The following is a 24,282-nucleotide window of genomic DNA, read 5'->3' on the forward strand; positions in this document are numbered from 1 at the left end:
CTATTAGTATAGCAATAATTAGTTTACAATGTCATCAAATTGCTCTTAAATGCACACTATACTAGAATAAAATAAATGATTACCTATAGAACTAATATTGTATCCTGTGAATAACATATAAGAGGCCACCTTATGAGGAACAGCTCTTGATAAGGCAATGCCAGGTGTAGAACAGAATAATCCTATTGATGCTCTGTATAAAAAGACAACAGATTTTTTTTATTAAGAAAGAATGGTGCAAATTAATAATGATAAAAAATAGGTCTCAGTAGAATTACTGTTTACACATATACACAATCTTAATTTTCATAAGAATGCATTTAGGAGGAGGATACATGGTCACCAGTGTCATTAACGCCATGGTTGAGCTGAGGTAACTTTAATTAGCTTTTGTCATTACCATTCATAAAAACTATAAGATATGTTTAGGACAATGACATGGTGCTACAAAGAATTAAATCCCTTGTGTACTTTTTATACTTGCACACACACACACACACACTATCATCAACATTACTGCCGTGGGTCATCATGGAACCAGTGAATACATGGGCTGTGTAAGTACAATTGTTGTTGTTATGGGCGTTTAATGGCGCATAAGCTACTATGGCTATAATGCGCCTGTATAAGTACAACTAAGAGCAAGAACATGTGCATGTTCTTGCTCTTAGTTGTCCACTAATGTAAAATTTATATACAATGCTCCTAGCACACTAGTGTGCTAGGAGCATTGTATATAAATTTGATGTACGTGAAGTACTGATTAAGTCATCAAATGCAGACATTGCAGGGACAGCAGAGACATAGTGTCACTCAGACAAGTGATGCTGAATTTGAATATGGGGAGTACAATGTATAAAGGAAGGACAGACAGGTCAAGAGGGATTATGAAGCATATTAAATCTAAGGCAGTGCATCCACTCAATATGAGTGATGAGTGCTATGTTGAGTCAGTTTGGTGTGATATAAGCACTGGGAAAACAAAATTGAGAGTAGGAGTGTGTTATAAGCATAACGACAGTGATGAGTTTACCAAACACAGTCGGCCAGGAAATCAATGTCTCATAACGGGAGATTTTAACTTTAAAGACATTGAATGGCAAGACTCGTACACTAGCAAGACTTTTGTGGATTTCGTGGATGACTATTGTTTTACAGCAGCGTGTTGACAGGCAAACGAAGAAGCAATATTCTTGATCTGGTTATCAGCAGCAATTCTTCATGCATTAAGAATCTGCAGGTAAAAGACCCACTGGGTGGCAGCGATCAGTGTACTAAGCTAGACTTTGATCAAAGACATAACTGCTGTCAAGAGTAAAGGGAAATGCTTTTGTTTTTGTAAGAGTGACTACAGTGGCCTCAGACAGTTTTTAAATTCCATGTTGCAGGAGCAACTGATGATGTTACCAACAGCAAATTCTAAATGGGAAGCATTCAGGGAAGTAATCAAAGAAGCTACTAGGCTTTTCATAAGAAATATTGTTCAAGGCCTAGGCCTAAAACAGATGTCAGATGAACTATTCAGCCAAATGGCAGAGAAGAAAAGTGCATGGGATATAAATTAATGGATGATACAGAAGCCTATGGTAGATATAAATTAGTCTGTAATCAAGTGACAAAGGAGGTTAGGCAAGCTAAGGCAGATTACGAGGAGTCTCTGGTGAAGAATGCCAAGAAAAGCAGCAAAGATTTCTATGCTTATATATATAAAATGCTAATGTTAACTTGCTATCTTGCATCATTTTCCACTACTAATACTATCACAAGGGTGGGAATAGCCATGAGAGACAAAGAGTCCATTCGGTAGAAACAATTACAAAGTTGTAATCTGTGACCCCAATTCACAAAGGAGGATCAAAGGCTGACACAAGTAATTATAGACATGTGAGTTTAACTTCTGTTCCCAGAAAATTAATGGAGGCACCGGTTAAAGAAGCACTGCAGGATCATCAAGACAAGACTTCAGTTATAGCTCAGACACAGCATGGTTTTGTTAAGGGGAGGTCTTGCCTGACCAATTTGATTGGATACTATGATGCAGTCACAAAAGAACTGGATGCAGGGAATAACTTTGATATTATATACTTGGATCTTAGAAAGGCTTTTGATACTGTTGCACATGGAAGACTGCTGCACAAATTGGAGCAGTGTGGCATTGGAGGCAAATTGCTGCTATGGATAAAGGGGTGGCTGAGGGGGAGAAGACAGAGAGTGGTAATCAATGGACACTGCTCATCGTGGACTAATGTTATTAGTGGAGTCCCTCAGGGTTCAGTATTGGGTCCTTTATTGTTTTCTGTATTTATAAATGATATTGATGATGGTATATCAAGCTTAATGTCTAAGTTTGCAGATGATACGAAGGTTTGCAGGGTTGTCAAGGACACTACTGACACTATGCTGCTGCAACAGGATCTGGAAAGGTTGAGCAGATGGGCTGAGAGGCGGCAAATGAAGTTTAACATTGACAAATGTAAAGTACTACATATGGGAAACAGCAACCCCAGAGGAACATATCAACTCTGTGGTACTACACTGACAGTGGTACAGAATGAAAGGGACCTGGGGGTGGTTGTGCAGGCAGATATGAAGTTCTCTGAGCAGTGCAGACGTGCTGCAAGAGTAGCTCATGGTGTATTGTCAATGATATATAGGAATTTTTCTAGCAGGGATAGGAGGTGATTATTCCCTTGTATAAGGCAATGGTCAGGCCACACCTAGAGTACTGTATACAGGCCTGGAGACCTCATTTCAAGAAGGATGTAGAGCTGCTGGAACAAGTACAGAGAAGGGCAACAAGATTAGTGAATGGAACAAAGGGGTGCTCTTACGAAGAAAGGCTTCAGTTTTGCGAATTACAGTGTCTGGAGACTAGGCAGCAGCGAGGTGATCTGATAGAGGTGTACAAAGCCTTGAATGGTTTGAGCATGCTCAATGCTGATGGGATTCTTCCTCTTGCTCAGAATAATCACCTGAGAGGGCATAAATTCAAATTGAGGAAAGACAGATGTAGGATAGATGTGCGGAAATTTGCCTTTAGCCAGCGGGTGGTTGGTAGGTGGAACAGACTTCCATCCCTTGTCGTGGAAGTTGATAGCCTAAATAAGTTTAAGGCTCGGCTGGACAGGTATTTCGAACGAACAGAGGGGTGAAGTGGAAGTGGTTATTTTTTATTTATTTATTTTACTTTAATTTTTTTGGCTGATGCTGCATAAGCTTGCTTTCTTGCATCAAATGCCTCTACTAATGCTAATAACTGCTGTCAAGAGTAAAGGGAAATGCTTTTGTTTTTGTAAGAGTGACTACAGTGGCCTCAGACAGTTTTTAAATTCCATGTTGTAGGAGCAACTGATGATGTTACCAACAGCAAATTCTAAATGGGAAGCATTCAGGGAAGTAATCAAAGAAATTTTTCTTAATAAAAGCCACTAGGCTTTTCATAAGAAATATTGTTCAAGGCCTAGACCTAAACAGATGTCAGATGAACTATTCAGCCAAATGGCAGAAAAGAAAAGTGCATGGGATATAAATTAATGGATGATAGAGAAGCCTATGGTAGATATAAAGTAGTCTGTAATCAAGTGACAAAGGAGGTTAGGCAAGCTAAGGCAGATTACGAGAAGTCTCTGGTGAAGAATGCCAAGAAAAGCAGCAAAGATTTCTATGCTTATATATATAAAATGCTAATGTTAACTTGCTATCTTGCATCATTTTCCACTACTAATACTATCACAATGGTGGGAATAGCCACGAGAGACAAAGAGTCCATTTGGTAGAAACAATTACAAAGTTGTAATCTGAGGCACTTAGAGGACCACTAACGTTGATCATGTACTTTGGAGGATTACTGTTGGGAAAAAATTCAAGAGTGTTGGGATGGGAATGTAGGTAAATGAACAGCAGTGTGAGGTCATTAGTAATTGCAAAAGCCTCATTATCTCAACCAGCTAGGTCTATGTAATTAGAAATCTGAAAACAAATGGAGCTGTGAAAATTAATGTTAACTAAGGAAGGTTATGTCACTGTTAGGAAAGTTATACTGGAGAAAACAGAGTTGAGGAAAAGAAGTCAAACAGTTCTGTGTGATTAGTGGAATCGGTGGAATGATAGAGGCAACAGATGAATTTGACAGAATAGACCAGACAGATTTTAAGCCAGAGAAGGTTCTAAATTAGAGTGGAGATATGTATATTGGCCGATGCTGTATAAACTTGCTTTCTTGCATCATTTGCCAATACTAATATTTTACAAGTACTAAGTACCACTTTTGAATCTACTAATTTTGTTAAACGTTGTTGTCAATTAAATTATACTTTTCACTAAATACATATAACGACTTAGATTACAAACGAAACATAATTAATTAATACATAACTTGATATGGAAGTTATATAAACAGAACTCGTAGATAATATTTGATACTGAAAAATATATGTAGCGTTATAACTGTGTTGGGATACAAGTTTAGGGTTATAATTTTGTACTGAAATTTAAATTTTATTGAAATTAAATCGAAATCATGACTCAGACCAGAGCAGCAAAGCAAAAGGCTCAGAGGAGAACTGAGGGGGGCAGTTGCCCTCTGAATCACAGCCTTTTAAAATGCACTGCTTGCATGATGTTTGTGGAGCATTCGGGTATGGGACATGATATTGCCATGGGAGATGTCTTTGTGTGCGCGCGTGCACGATGCAAGGAGTGTAACAAAATCAGGCTACAACTCAGCGTTGTTATGGGCCTATATGAAAGCTTGAAGGACAGGGTGGATGTCCTCAAAGGAATTAAAGTGAGGGCCCATCAAGCTCTCAGCTGCCCATTTCAACTCCAGAGCTTGCACTTGGTCATCACGCAACAGCGGCAACCCCCAAGGCAGAATGCGCTGGTCCCACAGGAATTAGTAGTTGTTGGTGAATCTATTGTCAGGGAAATGGGGAACATGCTTTGTAAAAAGGATAGGTGGAACAGGACCAGAGTATGTCTGCCAGGGGTAAAGGCTGATGACGTTGTAGAGCGGATATCATCTTTTAAGGGCACAAAAGGTGACATAGTTGTACACGTTGGCACTAATGATATTAAGAGTAGGAGACCGGCAGAATTACTTAACAAGTACAGGTCACTGTTGAAAAAAAGCCCTGAATTAGGGTTGAATTTGAAAGTGTCTGCAATTCTGCCCAGACACGATAGGAGGGAGTATATGATGAGAGCCTTGTCAATCAATTCGGCCCCGGAAAGACTGTGTAGGGCTCAAGGGTAGAATTTTTTTCAGCCTGGTCTGTACTTGTTAACAGAAGGGACTGCTTCTACAGGGATGGGATACACTTAAATAGAAAGGGTGCAAGAATGTTTGCTGATGCTATCGAGGCAGTGTTAGGTGGGTTGGAAAACTGCTAGCTTGGGGGGATACAAGGACTAACAGATTAACAGTAGCCACTGGCAGAGGTGAAAGTGATTCTTGCACTGCTTCTATTGGAATGAGCAGCAGCCTGGAAAACAAGATGCAGGATATTTCAGCGACTGCTGGGAGTCATTGTGGTACAAGTAAACACATGGGTTGTGTTAGGGTAGCTAAAAAAAAAAGAACAGGCGCATGTATACTTGGGTGTACACCAATGCTAGGAGTTTGGTAAATAAATTTGATGAATTTGAGGTATTGTTCAAAGCATCAAAGGCAGATATTGTTGGGATAACAGAGACGTGGTGTCACACAGATATAAGGAATGCAGACATGGAATTTGGGGAGTACAATGTCTACAGAAAGGATAGACAGGATAGGAAGGGAGGAGGGATTATGCTATTAGTTAAGAAACACAAAATCCAAGGAAGTGTAGCCAGTCGACATCGCTGGACAGTGCACTGTCGAGTCAGTTTGGTGTGACATAAGCATTGGGAGATGAAAATTGAGAGTAAGAGTGTGCTATAGGCTTAATGACTCTGATGAGTATAATAAAAAACTGTACAGGGAAATAGAGTGGGCAAGTAAATCAGAGAGTCTTCTAATGGAGGATTTTAATTTCCCAGATATTGACTGGAATTTGTGGGTTGGTCACTCACACACGTTAGCAAGGCTTTTATGGATTTATTAGATGATTGTTTTCTACATCAGCATGTTTGGGAGGCAACTAGAAGGAATAATACTCTTGATTTGATTATCAGTAGTGATTCTTCATGCATTAAGAATCTGCAGATAGAGGAACCACAAGGTGGTAGTGATCACAGTGTGCTGAAGTGGGATTTACTCAAAGAGGTGGCGCCTCCGTAGCCAGGTGGGAAGGAGCAACAGTGCATAGCACACGCTTCTTGATTAGACCGGGGTTCGTACCCATCACCACCAAATACGGAGGATGCGGAAAAGTCAGGGAATGACCACCGCATATTCCCGGAGCAATGTGGCCTTAGTTGCTAATGCTCCTAAAAACCAAAACAACAAACAACAACTCAAAGAGGTAACTACCATCAGGGGTAAAGGGAAGGCTGTAATTATTGCTTTCGTAAAGGCAACTACGATGGTCTGAGACAGTATTTAAATTCTATACAGTGGGACCAACTGATGATGTACCAACAGCAAATTCAAAATGGGAAGCATTCAAAGAACTTATCTTGGAAGCTACAACGCTTTACATACCAACTAAGAAATATTGTTCAAGGTTTAGGCCTAAATGGATGTCAGATGAACTAATGAGACATATGGCAGAGAAGAAAAATGCATGGGATACATATAAATTAACACGTAACACAGAAGCCTATGATAGATATAAGTTGATCTGTAATCAAGTTACAAAGGAGGCTAGGCAAGCGAAAGCAGATCACGAGAAATCTTTGGCAAGGGATGCAAAGAGTTCTTTACTTATGTAAACTCTAGAAGGAAGGGGATGAATCAGATTGGTCCACTTGATATCGATGGTTCAACTGTTGATGATCCTGCTCAGATAGCTATCAAACTAAATGAATATTTTGCATCAACATTCACACATGAGGAGTTATTCAGCGAGGGGAATGCCAGAGGTGTATTCAACTCTGGCAGTAAGCTAGACAATCTATCTTGTAATAATTGACAGTAAAGTGGAGGAGAAATTGTTGAAGATAAACACAAGAAAGGCCCATGGGGTGGATGGGATCTATCCAGTTATATTAAAGGAGGCAGAAAAGGAAGTAAGCAAACCCTTAGCCATAATTATGAGAGCTTCCTTGGACTCAGGGGTGGTACCCATAGACTGGAGATGTGCAAATGTGACCCCAATTTCCAAAGGAGGATCAAAGGCTGACACAAGTAATTATAGACCTGTGAGTTTAACTTTTGTTCCAGGAAAATTAATGGAGGCCCTGGTTAAAGAAGCACTGCAGGATCATCTAGACAAGGCTTTAGTTACAGCCCGCACACAGCATGGTTTTGTTGAGGGAAAGTCTTGCCTGACCAATTTGATTGGATACTATGCAGTCACAAAAGAACTGGATGCAGGGAATAACTTTGATATTCTATACTTGGATCTTAGAAAGGGTTTTGATACTGTTGCACATGGAAGACTGCTGCACAAATTGGAGCAGTGTGGCATTGGAGGCAAACTGCTGCTATAGATAAAGGGGTGGTTGAGGGGGAGAAGACAGAGAGTGGTAATCAACGGACACTGCTCATCGTGGACTAATGTTATCAGTGGAGTCCCTCAGGGTTCAGTGTTGGGTCCATTATTGTTTTCTGTATTTATAAATAATATTGATGATGGTATATCAAGCTTAATGCCCAAGTTTGCAGACGATACAAAAGTTGGCAGGTTGTTAAGGACAGTACTGATGCTATGCTGCTGTAACAGGATCTGGAAAGGTTGAGCAGATGGGCTGAGAGGTGGCAAATGTAAAGTACTACATATGGGAAACCGCAACCCCAGAGCAATTTATAAATTCTGTGGTACTACACTGACAGTGGTAGAGAATGAAAAGGACCTGGGAGTAATTGTGCAGGCAGATATGAAGATCTCTGAGCAGTGCGAACAGGCTGCAAGAGTAGCTCATGGTGTCTTATCAATGATATACAGGAATTTTTCTAGCCCGGATAAGGAGGTGATTATTCCCTTGTATAAGGCAATGGTCAGGCCACGCCTTTAGTACTGTATATAGGTCTGGAAGCCTCATTTCAAGAAGGATGTAGAGCTGCTGGAACGAGTACAGAGAAGGGCAACAAGGTTAGTGAATGGAACAAAGGGTTGCTCTTACGAAGAAAGGCTTAAGTTTTGCAAATTACAGTGTCTGGAGAGTAGGCACTGGCGAGGTGATCTGATAGAGGTGTATAAAGCCTTGAATGGTTTGAGCATGCCCAATGCTGATGGGATTCTGCCTCTTGCTCAGAATAATCACCTGAGAGAGCATAAATTCAAATTGAGGAAAGACAGATGTAGGACAGACGTGCGGAAATTTGCCTTTAGCCAGCGGGTAGTTGGTTGGTGGAACAGACTTCCATCCCTTGTTGTGGAGGTTGATAGCCTAAATAAATTTAAGGCTCAGCTGGACAGGTATTTTGAACGAATGGAGGGGTGCAGTGGAAGTTTTTTTTTTTTTTCTGGCTGATGCTGCATAAGCTTGCTTTCTTGCATCATATGCCTCTACTAATGCTAATGCTAAAATAGAGGTGAGGAAAAGAAGTCAAACAGTCCTGGCATTAGTGGAATCGGTAGAATCATAGAGGCAACAGATGAATTTGGCAGAATAGACCAGACAGATTTTAAGCCTGAGAAGGTTCTAAATTAGAGTGGATATATGTATATTGGCCGATGCTGTATAAACTTGCTTTCTTGCATCATTTGGCAATTCTAGTACTTTACAAGTACTAAGCACCACTTTTGAAGCAAAAGTGGTACTTAGTACTTGTACCTAATCACTGATCAAATAGTTAGGACAACTGAGATGAGTAGTACTTGAGTTAGCTGGTAATTGAAACTCTGCCGGGAAAAGTGAGTGCGGCTTGGCAGATTATAATTGGTAGTGGACATCATCGAGATTGGAATTGAGACCACATACATTTGTGAAATGACTACGGAAGAGTATGGGAGGTTTAGATCTTTTCACAGATAAGTTTCTTTTATTAGTTTGACTATGCATGATGTATTCAGTAGATGAAGTAAAAGTTTAGGGGGGAAACATGATGAATAAATCATTAAAATTTTTGGATATTGTGTACATGCAACAAGAGCACACCTATCTCCTTGGCACAGGCCTTGACAATGTGCCCCACATATGCACTATTTGGACTCCCTCGTCACTACCTGGCAGAGTAGAAGTGAGATTATACACTAGCTGATCTGGATGCCTCCTAAAGAGTTGTCCACAGGTTCAGTTCAGTGGGTTATCTAGTGGTTGGATTGCGAATACTGTATCCTCAAAATGTAAGGAATACTGCCATGATGTCCATCAGAAACTAACTCATATTTAGGTTGAAGAAATTTAGAGAAGGTTTGGATAAATTATTAGAATGAATGAGCAAATGAAGGTATTCATTATTATTATTTTTTTTTTGGTTAGTTCTGTATAAGCTGTGCTTCCTTTTATCATGTTGCCATTACTAAAAAAAATTAACAGTAGAAGGAAGGGGTTGAATCACATTGGGCTACTTGATGTCAATAGGTTAACCGCAGATGACCCTGTTCAGGTTGCTGACAAATTGAATAGATATTTTGCATCTACATTCACTCAAGAGGAATTCTTTATGGGAGGAGATGTCAGAAGTTTATCAAACTCTAATGGGGAACTAAATGGTTTTGTGATTACTGAACGTAAAAAAGGCACCTGGGGTGAATGGAATCTATCCAATCATATTAAGGGAGGCAGAAAAGAAACTGAGAAAACCCTTAGCAATAATTATGAGAGCATCCTTCGATTCAGGGGGAGGTCCCTATGGACTGGAGATGTGTGAATGTATCCCTAATTCATAAAGGGGGATCAAAAGGTAACATTAGTAATTACAAACCTGTAAGCTTAACATCTGCTCCAAGGATAATAATGGAGTCACTGGTTAAAGAAGTATGCAGGACCATATGGACAGGAATGCAATTATGCTGCGGTCGCAGCATGTGATGCAAGGTACTAAATATGGGTAGCAGTGATCTCAGTGTAACTTATCAACTGGGTGTAACTACACTTCGGGTGGGGTAGCAGAAAATGAAAAAGACCCCGGGGTAATTGTGCAGTCAGATATAAAATTCTATGAGCAGTGCAGACACGCTGCCAGGACAGCTCATGGAGTTTTGTCAGTGATATACAGGAACTTTGCTAGTAGGGATAAGGAGATGATTATCTCTTTGCACAAGGCTGTGGTTAGACTGCATCTAGAGTATTGTATACAGGTCTGAAGGCCTCACTTTATGAAGAATGTAGATCTGCTGAAACTGGTGCAGAGAAGGACAACCAGATTGGTGAAGGGAACAAAAGGGTGCTCTTACCTAGAAAGGCTTCAGTTCTACAAATTGTAGCATCTGACTAGGCACCTGTGGGTGATCTGATTGAGATGTTTAAGGCCTTGAACAGTGATTTTCAAAGTTAAGATCTCATATTGTTTTAAACCAGAAATTGGTGTCCCAATTTCCTTGGGCCTGCTGTTATTTCTTATCTATGCCAATGACCTGCCAAACACTCTTGGAGACTAGAAAATCAAAATTAATATATTTGCAGATGACATAAACATTTACTGTATCATTCTAAACAAAGCCCTGTAACAAGTAATTCAGTGGCTGAAGGAGAATAACAAAATGGTTGTCAATGAAAATAAGTGTGAGCTGATGAGTTTTCCCAATGCACACAAAAAAAAAAAAAAAAATGTTTTTACTGCATTAACAACAAGGCAATTAAAAAAGCTAGTACACCCAACAATTTGGGTATCTTTATCAAAGAATCACTTTCCTTTGATGTCCATGTCTCAAACATGGACATCAAAGGCAGCTAACAAAAAGCTAGGTTTTCTTAAGAGTAAACAGAGATTTCAATCAAAAGTGCACTATTTATCTTTCTTTACAAAATTTATGTTAGGCCAGCCAAAGAGTTTGCCTCACAGGTCTGGTCTCTCCATGCAACTTATCAAAAATTAGAAATTGAAAATATCCAAAAAAAGAGTGATACAATATGTTTGTTTTAGAAGTAGAATAGAATACATTGAGAAATCTTACCAAGAGTGGTGTATATTCTTTGGGCTGGAAACACTTGAAGAGAGAAGAGCTATAGCAGACTTACTTCTTTTTAACCATCTGTTAAATGGTACCATAAATTGCCCTCACCTGGTCTTACAAAAAAAACTTCAACTGCAAGATTATTACATGTGTCCTTAGTGTCACCACACTGATAACATTTCTGTTTACAGTCTGATAGAAATCAAATTTTTCACACACAACTGCTCCCCACCATCACCAGGGTGCTCAAGTACCTGATTGGGGGGAGGGGGAGATTAATTTTATCCTTCATTTTGAAACAAGGTAGCAGTCAACATCTAATTTGAGAATCACTTGTTTATGGGTTATTTTTTTACAAATTGAAATTATTACTTTCCCTTCCCACCACCAGGATTTGTTGATCATGTCATTTTGTATTTTTGCAGAATGTGTTTGTGAGACAACTCAGTTGGTGTGCAGGCCGAATACCCAGAATAAATTGTGGAAGATACCCTGTTCCTTCTGAGACCAGCTAACTACAGATTCGAGTGAATTTAGACTTTAGAAATTCTCTCCCCTATCCCCAGCTGATAGCAGGAATTAAATTCAGACTTCTCCAAATGAGCAGTGGATGGTGATGTATCACACTGATGAAACTTACAGAGGATGCTCTTTTGTTTACCATATGATTCAAACCAAATTCACAATACTTTGGGAGAGAGAGTGGAGGAACAAGAGTGCACCCCGAGAGAGGTACAGGGTATCCATGAATCTGACCACAATACAAATTATTACATAACCAGAACTACAAGAGATATCGGCAAACAGTTCTTTCAATGGAAAGGAGAACTCAAAAAGTTAAGTTAATAAGTTTCCACATGGGCACTATTTGTAGCCCATAGGATGTACAAATGGTTTACAATTTTGTGGCAAGTATTTTCTAGCATTTGGGGTGTCATGGAAACAGCTGTATCAGTGATTCGGTCACAAAGTTCATCCAGATTTGAAATGGGTGTATGATAAACCTGTTGTTGCCAGTCCTCCATGTAACCCCACAGAAAGAAGTCCAGTGGGGTTATATCCAGTGAGCAAGGGGACCAGGAAATTGGTCCTCCCTGTTCAATCCATTGGCCTGGAAAATGCTCACTGAGAAATTGTTGTACAGTCAAAGCCCAATGAGTAGGAGTGCCATCTTGCTGAAACAGTGTTTGGTTGATGTTCTGCCATCTGCTTTAGCACATCCAGGTAACTGTTATTGTTTATGGTAGGCTCGGTGAAGAAAAATAGGCCAATCACCTGGTTATGGGAAAGGATGCACTACACATTCAATTTTGGGGAATCCTGTTTGTGCTCACTACAGATGAGGGATTTTGCTGCTCTAGATCTGGCAGTTATGGAGGTTGACCTTACCAGACAGGTGGAAGGTGGGCTCATCACTAAAGACAACTTTGTTCAGGAAGTCTTTGCCATTTTCAATCCGATTGGGCATATTCACAGAAAATGTTCATTTTAATGGTTGTTGTGAGGCACAACCATTTTCAAAACTAGCAACATCTACACAATGTTATATAAAATTCTTTGAGGGGCTCTTTCAAATGACAAACATTATTCATATATTAGCTCTAGTTGCACTTAATAATCACTTGTAATGGGGTTAAGGATTTATGGACACCCTGTACTTCAATCTTCCACCTTGAAACAAGGTTTCCACCACTTGAAATACAGGTGTTGTCTGTTGGAAATAGAGGAAACTCTTCTAAGTAAAATCTGATTGAAACTAAATTTACAATATAAAATTGTCTAATTGCAGTAGATTTATCTTCATTTGTCATCTGAATAGTTATTTTCAATGAACTGGAAGTATCTTCTGACCCACACCCTGATTCGCTAAGTGAAATTTTATTTTGGAATTGCTGTTATCTGCCAGAGTCTGTTATGGAAATCAAAGTAATATAAAAATAAACTAAAAACTCTCAGAAGAAAAGCATTATTTTTGCTTTATGTTTGGCAATAATAAAATCAGAAAAGCAAGCATCCCAATACTAATCAGAGAAATCTTCACTTATATGCATTCACACAAAATGTAAAGTACACTATGATATTATTGAATTAATGACAGTTATTATAATTATTATTATTAGCCATATGGTGCAAGGAAGCCTTAGGTTTATGCTGCACCAGGCAAAAAAAAATTCCTGACCAAGTTACTCCGAGAGAGAGAGAGAGAGAAGTAGAAAGGAATCAGCAAGAAAGAGAAGAATGATGATATCCAGCTCAGTACCCTGGGTGTGCCATGCCCATATTCACCAGATGTGAGCCCCTGGGTTGAGCCACATCTTGTATAGCAGCCAAATTATGATTATAGGAGAGAGGGGGAAAAATCCCACAATTCTATGTTCAAATCACATAATGAATATTTGCATTCAAAACAAAACTTAGACATCAAAATACACAAGTATCACATAGGACAAATCAATTTTCAATCAGAGCACCTGTCTATACCATATACAGGCAATTCAACTTACCCTGGGGTAGAGAAATGTGCATTTTCAGAAGCCACGACAATATCACAAGATGCAGCAAGCTGACATCCTGCAGCAGTTGCCAGTCCTATATCAAAATATGAAGTTTCACTATTCTTTATTGCTACTTTTTAATTACTTAAAACTCATGACAAGATATTTTATTCATATTGACTCCATAACCAAGATAAGCTATTTCGTGTACCACCTATTGTTAATCTATAATCTTCCTTCATAGTCTTATGTTTTAAAATCCAAATGATATAAATCATTGCTATATCTTTAACAAGAAACAGAGAATATAAATCTTTTATTCTATTATTCTTGCAACAATCAATGGGTGGTGGCATCCACTGAGAATATTATTCTTATTCTCTCAACAAAAATCGTAAGTTCAAAGTGTTTTATTACTGTATCAGTGAATAGTATAAATATCAAGAGACAGAGCTCTACATTTAAATTTTAATTATTTTACTTAATTTATGAATTACTTATTTACTTATTAACTTAATTTACTTTTCAATTTTTATTTTTTATTTAATTTATGCTAATAAAACAAGTTTCAAAAGTAAAAATTACATTTATTTATATTTATAAATACACTAGCTATCAAGAATGAACTCTAGGTTGATGTAGTTAATAAAATTGCAAAGCTTATGCTAATTTGCAAATTTAGTAAGCTATTGCATGGAAAAGTTTAACTATAAGAGAAAATGCACAACTAGCAACACTACAGTTTTTGGCAGAACTTTACAGTTTGCAACTTTGCCATTTGCTTATTTGCAAATGCAAATATTCAGTTTTTAACATGTTTTCTATATTGCAGGCAGCTGCTTTTACTACTCATAGTTCATATTTTGACATCTTATTGAATTTTGGATGAAATTCAATACAATATTGAATTTCATCCATAATGTATCATGCATGCAAATGTTCATTGAATAAAATAAAATAAATTTTCCATTTATACTTCAGAACAGCCACATAGAATCAGGGAAGTTTACAAGAATATTACCTTAAATGTATAGTATCAGATATAATTAACACATGGCATACATAACTTTGTACTGGCAACCCGTGCATAACATGGTACTTCTGCAACACGGTTTTGCTCTAACATGACTGATAAATTGTGGCAATCCTTGTACAACACAGTACTTATACAACACAGTTTCGCTCTAACATGTTTAGAGAATTGTGGCAAACCACACATAACATGGTATTTTTGAGCTTTTGTGCAAGGAAAACCCTGCTATTATGTTGGATGCAATTTTTCAACATATCCATTCTTTTTTGTGAATCCCTGCTGTTGACTTGCTAGTCATTATGCAAAAAAAAAAAAATTATTGGGAAATCCCTGTGTTAAGTGCTGTGGTATTGAACTTGTGCTGGTTTGAGACCATAAAAAATTACTTTGAAGCATGCAGTTCATGACTTTTAAGTTTCTGTAAGATTATTTTGGTTTTTATTTGATTGTTCTCAAACCAAGTATGTCTTACTAAACTTTGTTCTTAAGAACCATATTGGAATAATTTCTCTGTTGTGAATTAAATTTCAGCTCTAAATTATGCCTAAGGAAAGTATAAAAGCACCGCTCAAAAGAAACTATTTCTCTAGAATCAAAAATACAAATTTTGGGTCGTCTTAAAAAAGGGGAAAAGGTATCATACGAAGTGGATTTGGCATTGCAGGAAGCGGAAATGGCATTGCAGGAAGCGGAAATGGCATTGCAGGTAAACCAAATCAATTCAGCAGATCTGATGCATTTGAACTAACTTATAGGCATATTAACTCTCTATGCAACTTGAGGCTTTTGCCCTAAAATACAATGTAATTTTGAGAATAATCTGTAAGTCTTTAAGAAATAAGAGCATATTACACTCCATGCAGCTAAAAGAATATTAAAGTCCACACTGCATTAGATATTACATTTCACTCACAAAATATAAATTTTATATTAAAATACAGCCATAGGATAGTTTTCCCAGTATAGTACACTTTTAAAATTAGCTTACTTAATATTTTTTGTCTGTGGATTTCTGTTTGGCTATTCCATAAGACATCAAATAATGTCAATTCCTTCATGAAAGGTACTGTTTCAGCCTTTGCTCTCTTAAAACATGTTGAGTTAAATTTTGTTCATAATGATGCACCTGCTGTTTAGACTTCAGCATTAGTTGAGGCATATGATGCAAGAAAGCAAGCTTATTACAGCATCAGCCAAAAAAAAAAAAAAAAAAACCATTCCCATTTCACCCATACAGTCACTCCAAATGTTTGTCTAGTTAGCCTTAAATTTATTTAAACTATCAACTTCCACAACAACAGATGGAAGTCTGTTCCAGCAATCAACTACCCACTAGCTAAAGGCAAACTTCTGCACATCTATTCTACAACTGCCTTTCCTCAATTTGAATCTATGCCCCCTGAGGTTCTTAATCTGAACAAGTGGAAGTATCCCATCAGCATTGAGCCAGCTCATACCATTTAAGGCCTTATACACCTCAATCAGATCACCTCGTAGGTGCCCAGTTTCCAGATGCTGCAATTTGCAGCACTTAAGCCTTCCTTCATAAGCACACCCCTTTGTTCCTCTCACCAATCTTGTTGCTCTTCTTTGTACTCATTCTAGCAACTCTACATTCTTTACTAAAATGAGGCCTCCACACCTGCATACTAAAGGTGTGGCATGACCATTGCCTTATACCAGGAGTGGCAAACAAGTCGATCACAGCTTTAATTTTGATTGCTCACCACGAATTTTAAATATTTCTTTTATCCGTTGAACCACATGACTACTCTTGTTGCCGTGCAGCCGTTGGGCTTGTTTGGCGAAAATTCACGCAGTTAGATTGTGAAGAGCATAGTGTATGTGTCGAATTCTTATTTAGCTTACTTAATATAAATAATTGAACAGTACTTATACGTTAATTTAATACCCTTTGATTTAAAACAAATACTACAAAAAAGAGTAAAATGTATCATTTTCATAAAGAATGGGAACTAGAATACTTTTTTGTAATGATAAAAAAAAAAAAATGTTGTTTTTTGATTTGTAAAGCTTCTACCCGTGACCTTAGAAAAAATAAATTAAAAGAACTTAAATACACATTATTCGTGCAACAAAATTTCTTCATGACACCTAATTCACAATCTAAAGCAGTAACTGTAGCATCATTTAACATGAGTCATGTTCTTGCAAAAAAATGCAAACCATTTTCTGATGGTCAGTTCATCAAAGATGCATTTTTAGAAATAACATTCTCTTTTTGAAAATTTTAAGAACAAAAATGAAATTAGAAGTGCTCTTCAAGATCTGAAATTATCTTGAAATACTGTTATGCGATGCATCAAAAAAATTAGTAAAAATGTGAGCGAACAATTGCGTGCTCATATTGCTAATCGTGTATCCTTTTCTTTACAACTGGATGATTCTATAGATGTCAGTGATACTGCTCAATTGTTTGTTTTTATTGGTATGGTTTTTGACGATTCTACTACTAGAGAAGAACTGCTGGGTATGGTTTCGTTAAAAGAAATAACTATGGAGGCCTTGATATATTTAACGCATTCAAATATGTTATTGAAAAAATTAAATTACCACTATTTAAGCTCGTATCAATAACAACAGATGGAGTTAAAGCAATGACAAGGCATCTTAACGGATTCATCGAATTGTGCCAAAAAGATGAATTCCCAGATTTTTTGATTTACCACTGATCATCCACCAAAAGATTAAATACTAAAAGTGTTTTGGACATAGCTTTCAAAATCATGAATTCCATCAGAGGACAATCTCTTCAAAGGAGACTTTTCAAAATACAACTTGATATAAATTAACCAGATCTAATATTTCACAAAGGTGTGAAGTAGCTGAGTTGGAGTAAGTTTCTACAGAGATTTCGAAATTTGCTGAATGAAATTAAAAAATTTTTTGATCAAAGGAGAGATGATTATCAGCAGCTACAAGATATGGGGTGGTGTGACCTGGCTTTTTTGACAGATTTTACCAGAAAATTAAGTGATCTGAATTTGGAATTACAAGGAAAAAATAAAAATGTGGGTGACATGATAGTAGTATTTCTGCATATAAATATCAATTTTTGGAAATGGCTAAGGATTTCGAAGAAAAAAAATTCAATCATTTTGCATAGATCATTTGCAAAAATATCCTGTTTTTCAATTTAATAGACAGAAATATGTTTCTGAAATTGAGAAAGTAATGGATAATTTTGAAACCAGATTCAGTGATTTTAAAACAATCGAAGACATTGTTTATTATATTTCGTATAGATTTAATGTCAATTTAGATATGAAACAAATTGAAGAAAAAAATTGCTGAAATTTTTCACATGCAGAAAATATTACTTCAAAATGAAATTATTACATTGCGAAACGATATCTTGCTATAAGCCAGATCATGAAAAAGACTTTTGGAAATATGTTTGACGAGAAAAGTATCCAAATGTAAAAAAATGCAGTGAACTTTTAAATTGCTGTTTTGTTCCACATATCTATGTGAATAGGCCTTTTCGTGTTTGAAACAAACAAAGACGAAAAATCGCTCTACTCTTACAGACTTGCATATAGAAGATTCTTTATGGGTGGCCTTAACACAGTATATTCCCGATTTTGAAAGCTTGGCAGATGACAAGACACAAACTTCACATAAATTAAAAATTTAAATACATATGAATTTAAAATAAGAATTCTGAATTGTATTTAATTTTAAAATTTATAAACAACATTTTTCAATATGTGTTGATTAATGGTGTTTATAAATTTTAGGATTCTACTACTAGATAATTATTACATCTCATCAATGAAATTCTTGAGATGGTAGATCGTGGCACATTTTGAAGAAAAAAAGTAGATCGCATCACAGACTAAGTTGGAAACCCCAGCCTTATACAAAGGGATAATCACCTCCTTGTCTATGCTAGTAAAATTCCTATACAGGGTGTCTCAAAAATATTGGTACTAATGTTTAGGGGAGGTAGGTAACATCTAAAGGAATGTGAATCGCATAGGAACTCATAACCGGAAATGTCACGGGAAAGTAGTAGCAGAGGCACAAGAAGCAGAAATGACACAAGACACTAATTAGTGGCAAACATTTATTTGACATAATATTAACAATAGAATACCAGATGGATGCATTTCATCATGTTACAACAGATGCTCAAAGGTTCCACCATGAGATACGATGCATGCGTGACACCGACGCAGCATGGATTGGCGGACATGGTCGAACACACCTGGAGTTTCTTTGACAGTAGCAGCAGCGCAGACGAGTCTCGCCATGAGATCCATTTTCGTCTCCACAGGCGATTCATACACGATAGATTTGAGGGGCCCCCCCCCAAAGAAAGAAATCAAGTGAGTGTGGGGGGGGCAGGCAATGGGTCCACCACGGCCAATCCATCAACGCCCAAAACGCCTGTTCAAATGGTCACGAACACACCTTCCATAATGGGCAGGCGCCCCATCATGTTGAAACCAAATTTTGTATCTCACATTTGCTGGAACATCGTCAAGTAACACTGATAGAACTTGTTCAAGAAAGATCCGATATTTAGTGGAGTTCATGCGGGATGGTAACAGGTATGGGCCGACTAAGCAGTCACCGACCATACCTGCCCACACAATTATTGCAAAGCGATGTTGTGCCGCACGGGGGCGCACACCGTGTGGGCCCTCTGCTAATCCATACACTAGGTGCATGTCTGCCAGCTCACAGTTCGTATATCGATACATGCTCTTCGTGCGGCGACTACTGCTTGAATAAGTAAACCAGAAATTTTCCCTCTCGCGAATTGATGAATAGCGCCATGTACCAACTTCCGGTGATGTTTCCGGTTATGGATTCCTATGCGATTCACATTCCTTTAGATGTTACCTACCTCCCCTAAACGTTTGTACCAATATTTTTGAGACACCCTGTATATCATTGACAAAACTCCTTGTCCTGCTCTAGCAGTCCATCTGGACTGCTCAGAGTACTTCATATCTGACTGCACAATTAACCCCAGGTCTTTTTCATTCTCCACCTTCCTGAGTGTAGTACCACACAGTTAGCACATTTCTCTTGGGTTACTGCTACCCATATGGAGTACTTTGCATTTGTCAATGTTAAAATTTCAGTTGCCACTTCTCAGTCCATCTGCCTAACTTTTTCTAGATCCTGTTGCAGTAGCATACTGTCTTTACTGCCAACCTTAGTAAATATCTGCAAACTTGGACATTAAGCCTGATATACCTTCATCGATATTATTGATAATTACAAAAAACAACAATAGGCCCAGCACTGAACCCTGAGGGACTCTGCTAATAACATTATTCCACATAGAGCAGTGTCCATTTATTACCACTCTCTGCCGTCTCCCACTCAACCATCCCTTTATCCATTGCAGTAACTTGCCCTTAATGCCATACTGCTAGAATTTGTACACCAGTCTTCCACGTGCAACCGTATCAAAAGCTTTCCTGAAATCCATGTATGTGATATCAAAATAATTTTTTGCATCCAGTTCTTCTGTGACCACATTGTAGTTTCCAATCAAATTGGTAAGACAAGACTTCCCCTTTACAAACCCATGCTATGTCTGAACTATTACTGCTGACTTGGCTGCCAGGAACATATCCAAGCCTTCACCAGAAAGACATTTGAATTCATTTTTTTTTTTCTTAACCCAGCTGAACATTCTTTCACATCAGCACCACTATGAGAAATTGTTAAAATGCCAAGCATTGTTCGAGATGATTGTTTTTATAGCATTAACATTAATAGAGGCATATGATGCAAGAAAGCAAGTTTATACAGCATCAGCCAAAAAAAAAAAAAAAAAAAAAACCTTCCCATTTCACCCATCCATTCACTCCAAATTTTGTCTAGTTCTACCTTGAATTTATTTAAGCTGTCAACTTCTACAACAGATGGAAGTTTGTTCCAGCAATCAACTACCCGCTGGGTAAAGGCAAAAATTTATACAACTGTCTTTCCTCAGTTTCAATTCACACCCCCCTCAGACAATCAATATCAAGAGGAAGAATCCCATTAGCATTGAGCTTGCTCAAACCATATACACCTCAATCAAATAACCTCGCAGGTGCCTAGTCTCCAAACACTGCAATTTGCAGAACTTAAGCCTTTCTTCATAAGAGCATCCCTTTGTTCCATTCACCAATCCCGTTTCCCTTCTCTGTACTCATTCCAGCAGCTCTATCCTTCCTAAAATGAGGTCTCCAAACCTGTAATATAGTACTCAAGGTATGATGTGACACTGCCTTAAAGAAGGGGATAATCATCTCCTTATCCCTGCTAGAAAAATTCCTGTATATCATTGACAAGACACTATGAGCTACTCTTGCAGACTGTCTGCAATGCTCAGAAAACTTCATATCTGACTGAACAATTATCTCTGGTCTTTTTCATTCTCTACCACCCAAATGAGATGTTTCTCTTGCATTACTGCTACCCATATGCAGTACTTTGCATTTGTCAATATTAAACTTCAGTTGCCACCTCTCAGCCCATCTGCTCAACTTTTCTAGATCCTGTTGCAATGGCGTACTGTTATTAGTGTCATTAACAACCCTGCCAACCATCGTATTGTCTGCAAACTTTTACATTAAGCCTGATATACCTTCATCAATATCATTAATGGATAGATCATCAAAACTGAATAGTTATATTAAAGGAGGCAGCAAAGGAAGTAAGCAAACCCTTAGCCATAATTATGTGAACTTCCTTGGAGTAAGGGGATGTCCACATGGACTGAAGGCGTGAAAATGTGACCCCAATTCACAAAGGAGGACCAAAGAAAATATTTTATGCTTACTTGTGCACTTGTCTGTTCCCCAACTAAGGACCATTGTACATCAATTTCTTCCTTCTTCATAATGGCATCTGGCAGATTCTCACTCTGAAAATGACAGAACTGATGCTGCAAAACATCTACAGCTTCATCTATTTCATTTTTAATGACACCAAGAAGTACTGGAAACCTTTAAACAAAATTTCAAATTTGAAATCGATGCACTACCATTTGATGAAATTTGTGGCACCTCGGCATTTATAAGAACATCATTTTTCAATGAGAACTGCATCATGTAGTTACATGCATACCATAAAGTACTTCCTCATTTATCAAAAGAACAGAACCTTTTGTTTTAAGCTCCCCATGACCTTGGCAGTAGAAGTGACTCTGACTAAGTCAGAATCAGAGGTGTAGCTAGGTTTTTGGCACCCTTGGCAAATTTTTGGCTATGGGCCTTTTTTTCGATAATTGGTAAAACATAATAATAAGTACAGTCAGACCTCTATTTAAGTAACTTATTTATAGCGAAATTTTCTATTTAGCAAATTTTGTTGAATTTCCCTTGGTAATTACATTTAAAATAGTTAGAAGAAAATTTTCCACATATATATATATATTAAAGTGGGCGCTAGTGTCTTGATCAGTGCAATCACACAATAAGTAAGTTCCATTAGAATAGTTATAATTTTTATGAAATAAAGTCGAATTTTGAAAAGCAAATGGTACCAGTTGAAAGAAGAAGTTAAACTGGATGTGCAAGTAATTTTTTGTGACATTTGAACAGTAATTTTTTTGAATTATGATCGTTTTTGTGATCACCTATGTAAACCCATATACTAGCATTGATGGCAGCATACAGGGTGTCTCAAAAATATTGGTACAAACGTTTAGGGGAGGTAGGTAACATCTAAAGGAATGTGAATCGCATAAGAACCCATAACTGGAAACGTCACCGTAAGTCGGTAGATGGCGCTGTTCATCAGTTCGCGAGAGGGAAAATTTCAATGTTTTGTTCACAGATGAGGCTTATTTCACTCGGGAAGGCTTATTCAATCAGCATAATGCTCATGTGTGGGCTCACGACAACCCACACAGTGTGTGCCCGCATGCAGCACAACATTGCTTCGCAATAAATGTGTGGGCAGGTACGGTCGGTGACTGCTTAGTCGGCCCATACCTGTTACCATCCCGCATGAACTCCGCTAAATATCGAATTTTTCTTGAACAAGTTCTACCAGGGTTACTTGACGATGTTCCAGCAAATGTGAGACGGAACATTTGGTTTTAACTTGACGAGGTGCCTGCCCATTATGGAAGGTGTGTTCGTGACCGTTTGAACAGGCATTTTGGGCGTCGATGGATTGGCCGCGGTGGACCCGTTGCCTGGCTCCCAAGCTCACCTTATTTATTGAGCCTTGATTTCTTACTGTGGAGGGGCCCTCAAATCTATCGTATATGAATCGCCTGTGGAGATGGAAATGGATCTCGTGGTGAGACTCGTCTGCGCTGCTGCTACTGTCAAAGAAACTCCAGGTGTATTCGACCGTGTCAGCCAATCCATGCTGCATCGGTGTCACGCATGCATCGCGTCTCATGGTGGAACCTTCAAGCACCTGTTGTAACATCATGAAATGCATCCATCTCATACTCCATTGTTAATATTATGTCAAATAAATGGTTGCCACTAATTACTGTCTTGTGTCATTTCTGCTTCTCGAGCCTCTGCTACTACTTTCCCGTGACATTTCCAGTTATGGGTTCCTATGCGATTCACATTCCTTTAGATGTTACCTACCTCCCCTAAATGTTTGTACCAATATTTTTGAGACACCCTGTATATGTAAGACTATGTAATACTATACATGCTTTGATTGGAGTGGACCAAGCTTTAGGGAAGCCTCAATAATCAACAAAATAATTCCTAATTATTATCCCTACAAGGTTCAGTAGTTGTGCCACAAAAAAATGATATTTTGTAAAGTCTAGAGTTATTTTATATGCCTCATTCATATGTTCCCGATCTGCTACTATCGCAACAATAGCGACGCCATATTGACCGCCATCTTGGATTGGTTACGAGCAAACTGCTTTAAACCTGCTAAATACTGCATGTTAGGTGATAAAAATTGTCAATAAATATCGCTACTGATGGTATATTGTTGCTGCATACTTTTACTAATTATTTGTCATGTGCAAAATGAATTACTTAATGAAATCGGCGGTACCCTCGAGTCACGTGGTCGGAACCGATGTGTAGATCTATCGTAATGGTAAAAACGCGAGATTTTCGGCAAACTTTTTAAAAGGGAAATTGTAATCAGAAATTGGATCCTTATACATCGTTTAAAAGAGAAAGGTCCCTCTCAATTAAAGGAACCCTTGATAAATTTTTTAGACAAATTTTGGAAAGACCAAGAAATGGATAATACAAAGAGTAAAACTTCAAACATAATTTCTGAAATGCCAGAACAACTTTAAACAGCCTACAGATGCAGATAAAGACGACTTAAAGGTCAACGAACTCACAGATGAGACAGAAGACCCCAAGCTGACCCCCCGCCCCGAAAAAGAAACATAAAAGATTCATTGCCCCCAAAACTGATCGGAAAACAAGATCTCAAACGGAGGCAAAGTAACAAGAGGAAATCCACCCTACCCAGACAGAAAACACTGATCAGTCCAGCAAACAATCTGACTCCCCAGAGATTGACACTTCTCTACCTAAGGGCCCCGTTCTAGACCAAGTTTTGAAACTCAGGATACAACTTGAGAACAAACTTAAGGATTCCACAAATAGGATTACTGCAGCTCTCCGTG

At 38.0% G+C, this 24,282-nt stretch overlaps 1 protein-coding gene across 1 annotated transcript in view; it reads right to left on the minus strand.

Annotated features, from left to right (window-relative positions):
• Positions 1 to 24,282, minus strand: part of LOC150084455 (enoyl-CoA hydratase domain-containing protein 3, mitochondrial) — a 144,665-nt gene that overhangs the window by 68,950 nt on the left and 51,433 nt on the right. Inside the window, exons 5-6 of the mRNA XM_090375233.1 lie at positions 13,649 to 13,733; positions 84 to 193 (exon numbers count right to left, since the gene is read on the minus strand). Of these exons, the coding sequence (XP_090231359.1) occupies positions 84 to 193; positions 13,649 to 13,733 (195 nt within the window). The remainder of the gene's footprint in view (positions 1 to 83; positions 194 to 13,648; positions 13,734 to 24,282) is intronic.

Source organism: Mastigoproctus giganteus, chromosome 6, assembly GCF_048544385.1.
Source record: "Mastigoproctus giganteus isolate SK-2022 chromosome 6, ASM4854438v1, whole genome shotgun sequence".
NCBI lineage: Eukaryota > Metazoa > Arthropoda > Arachnida > Uropygi > Thelyphonidae > Mastigoproctus > Mastigoproctus giganteus.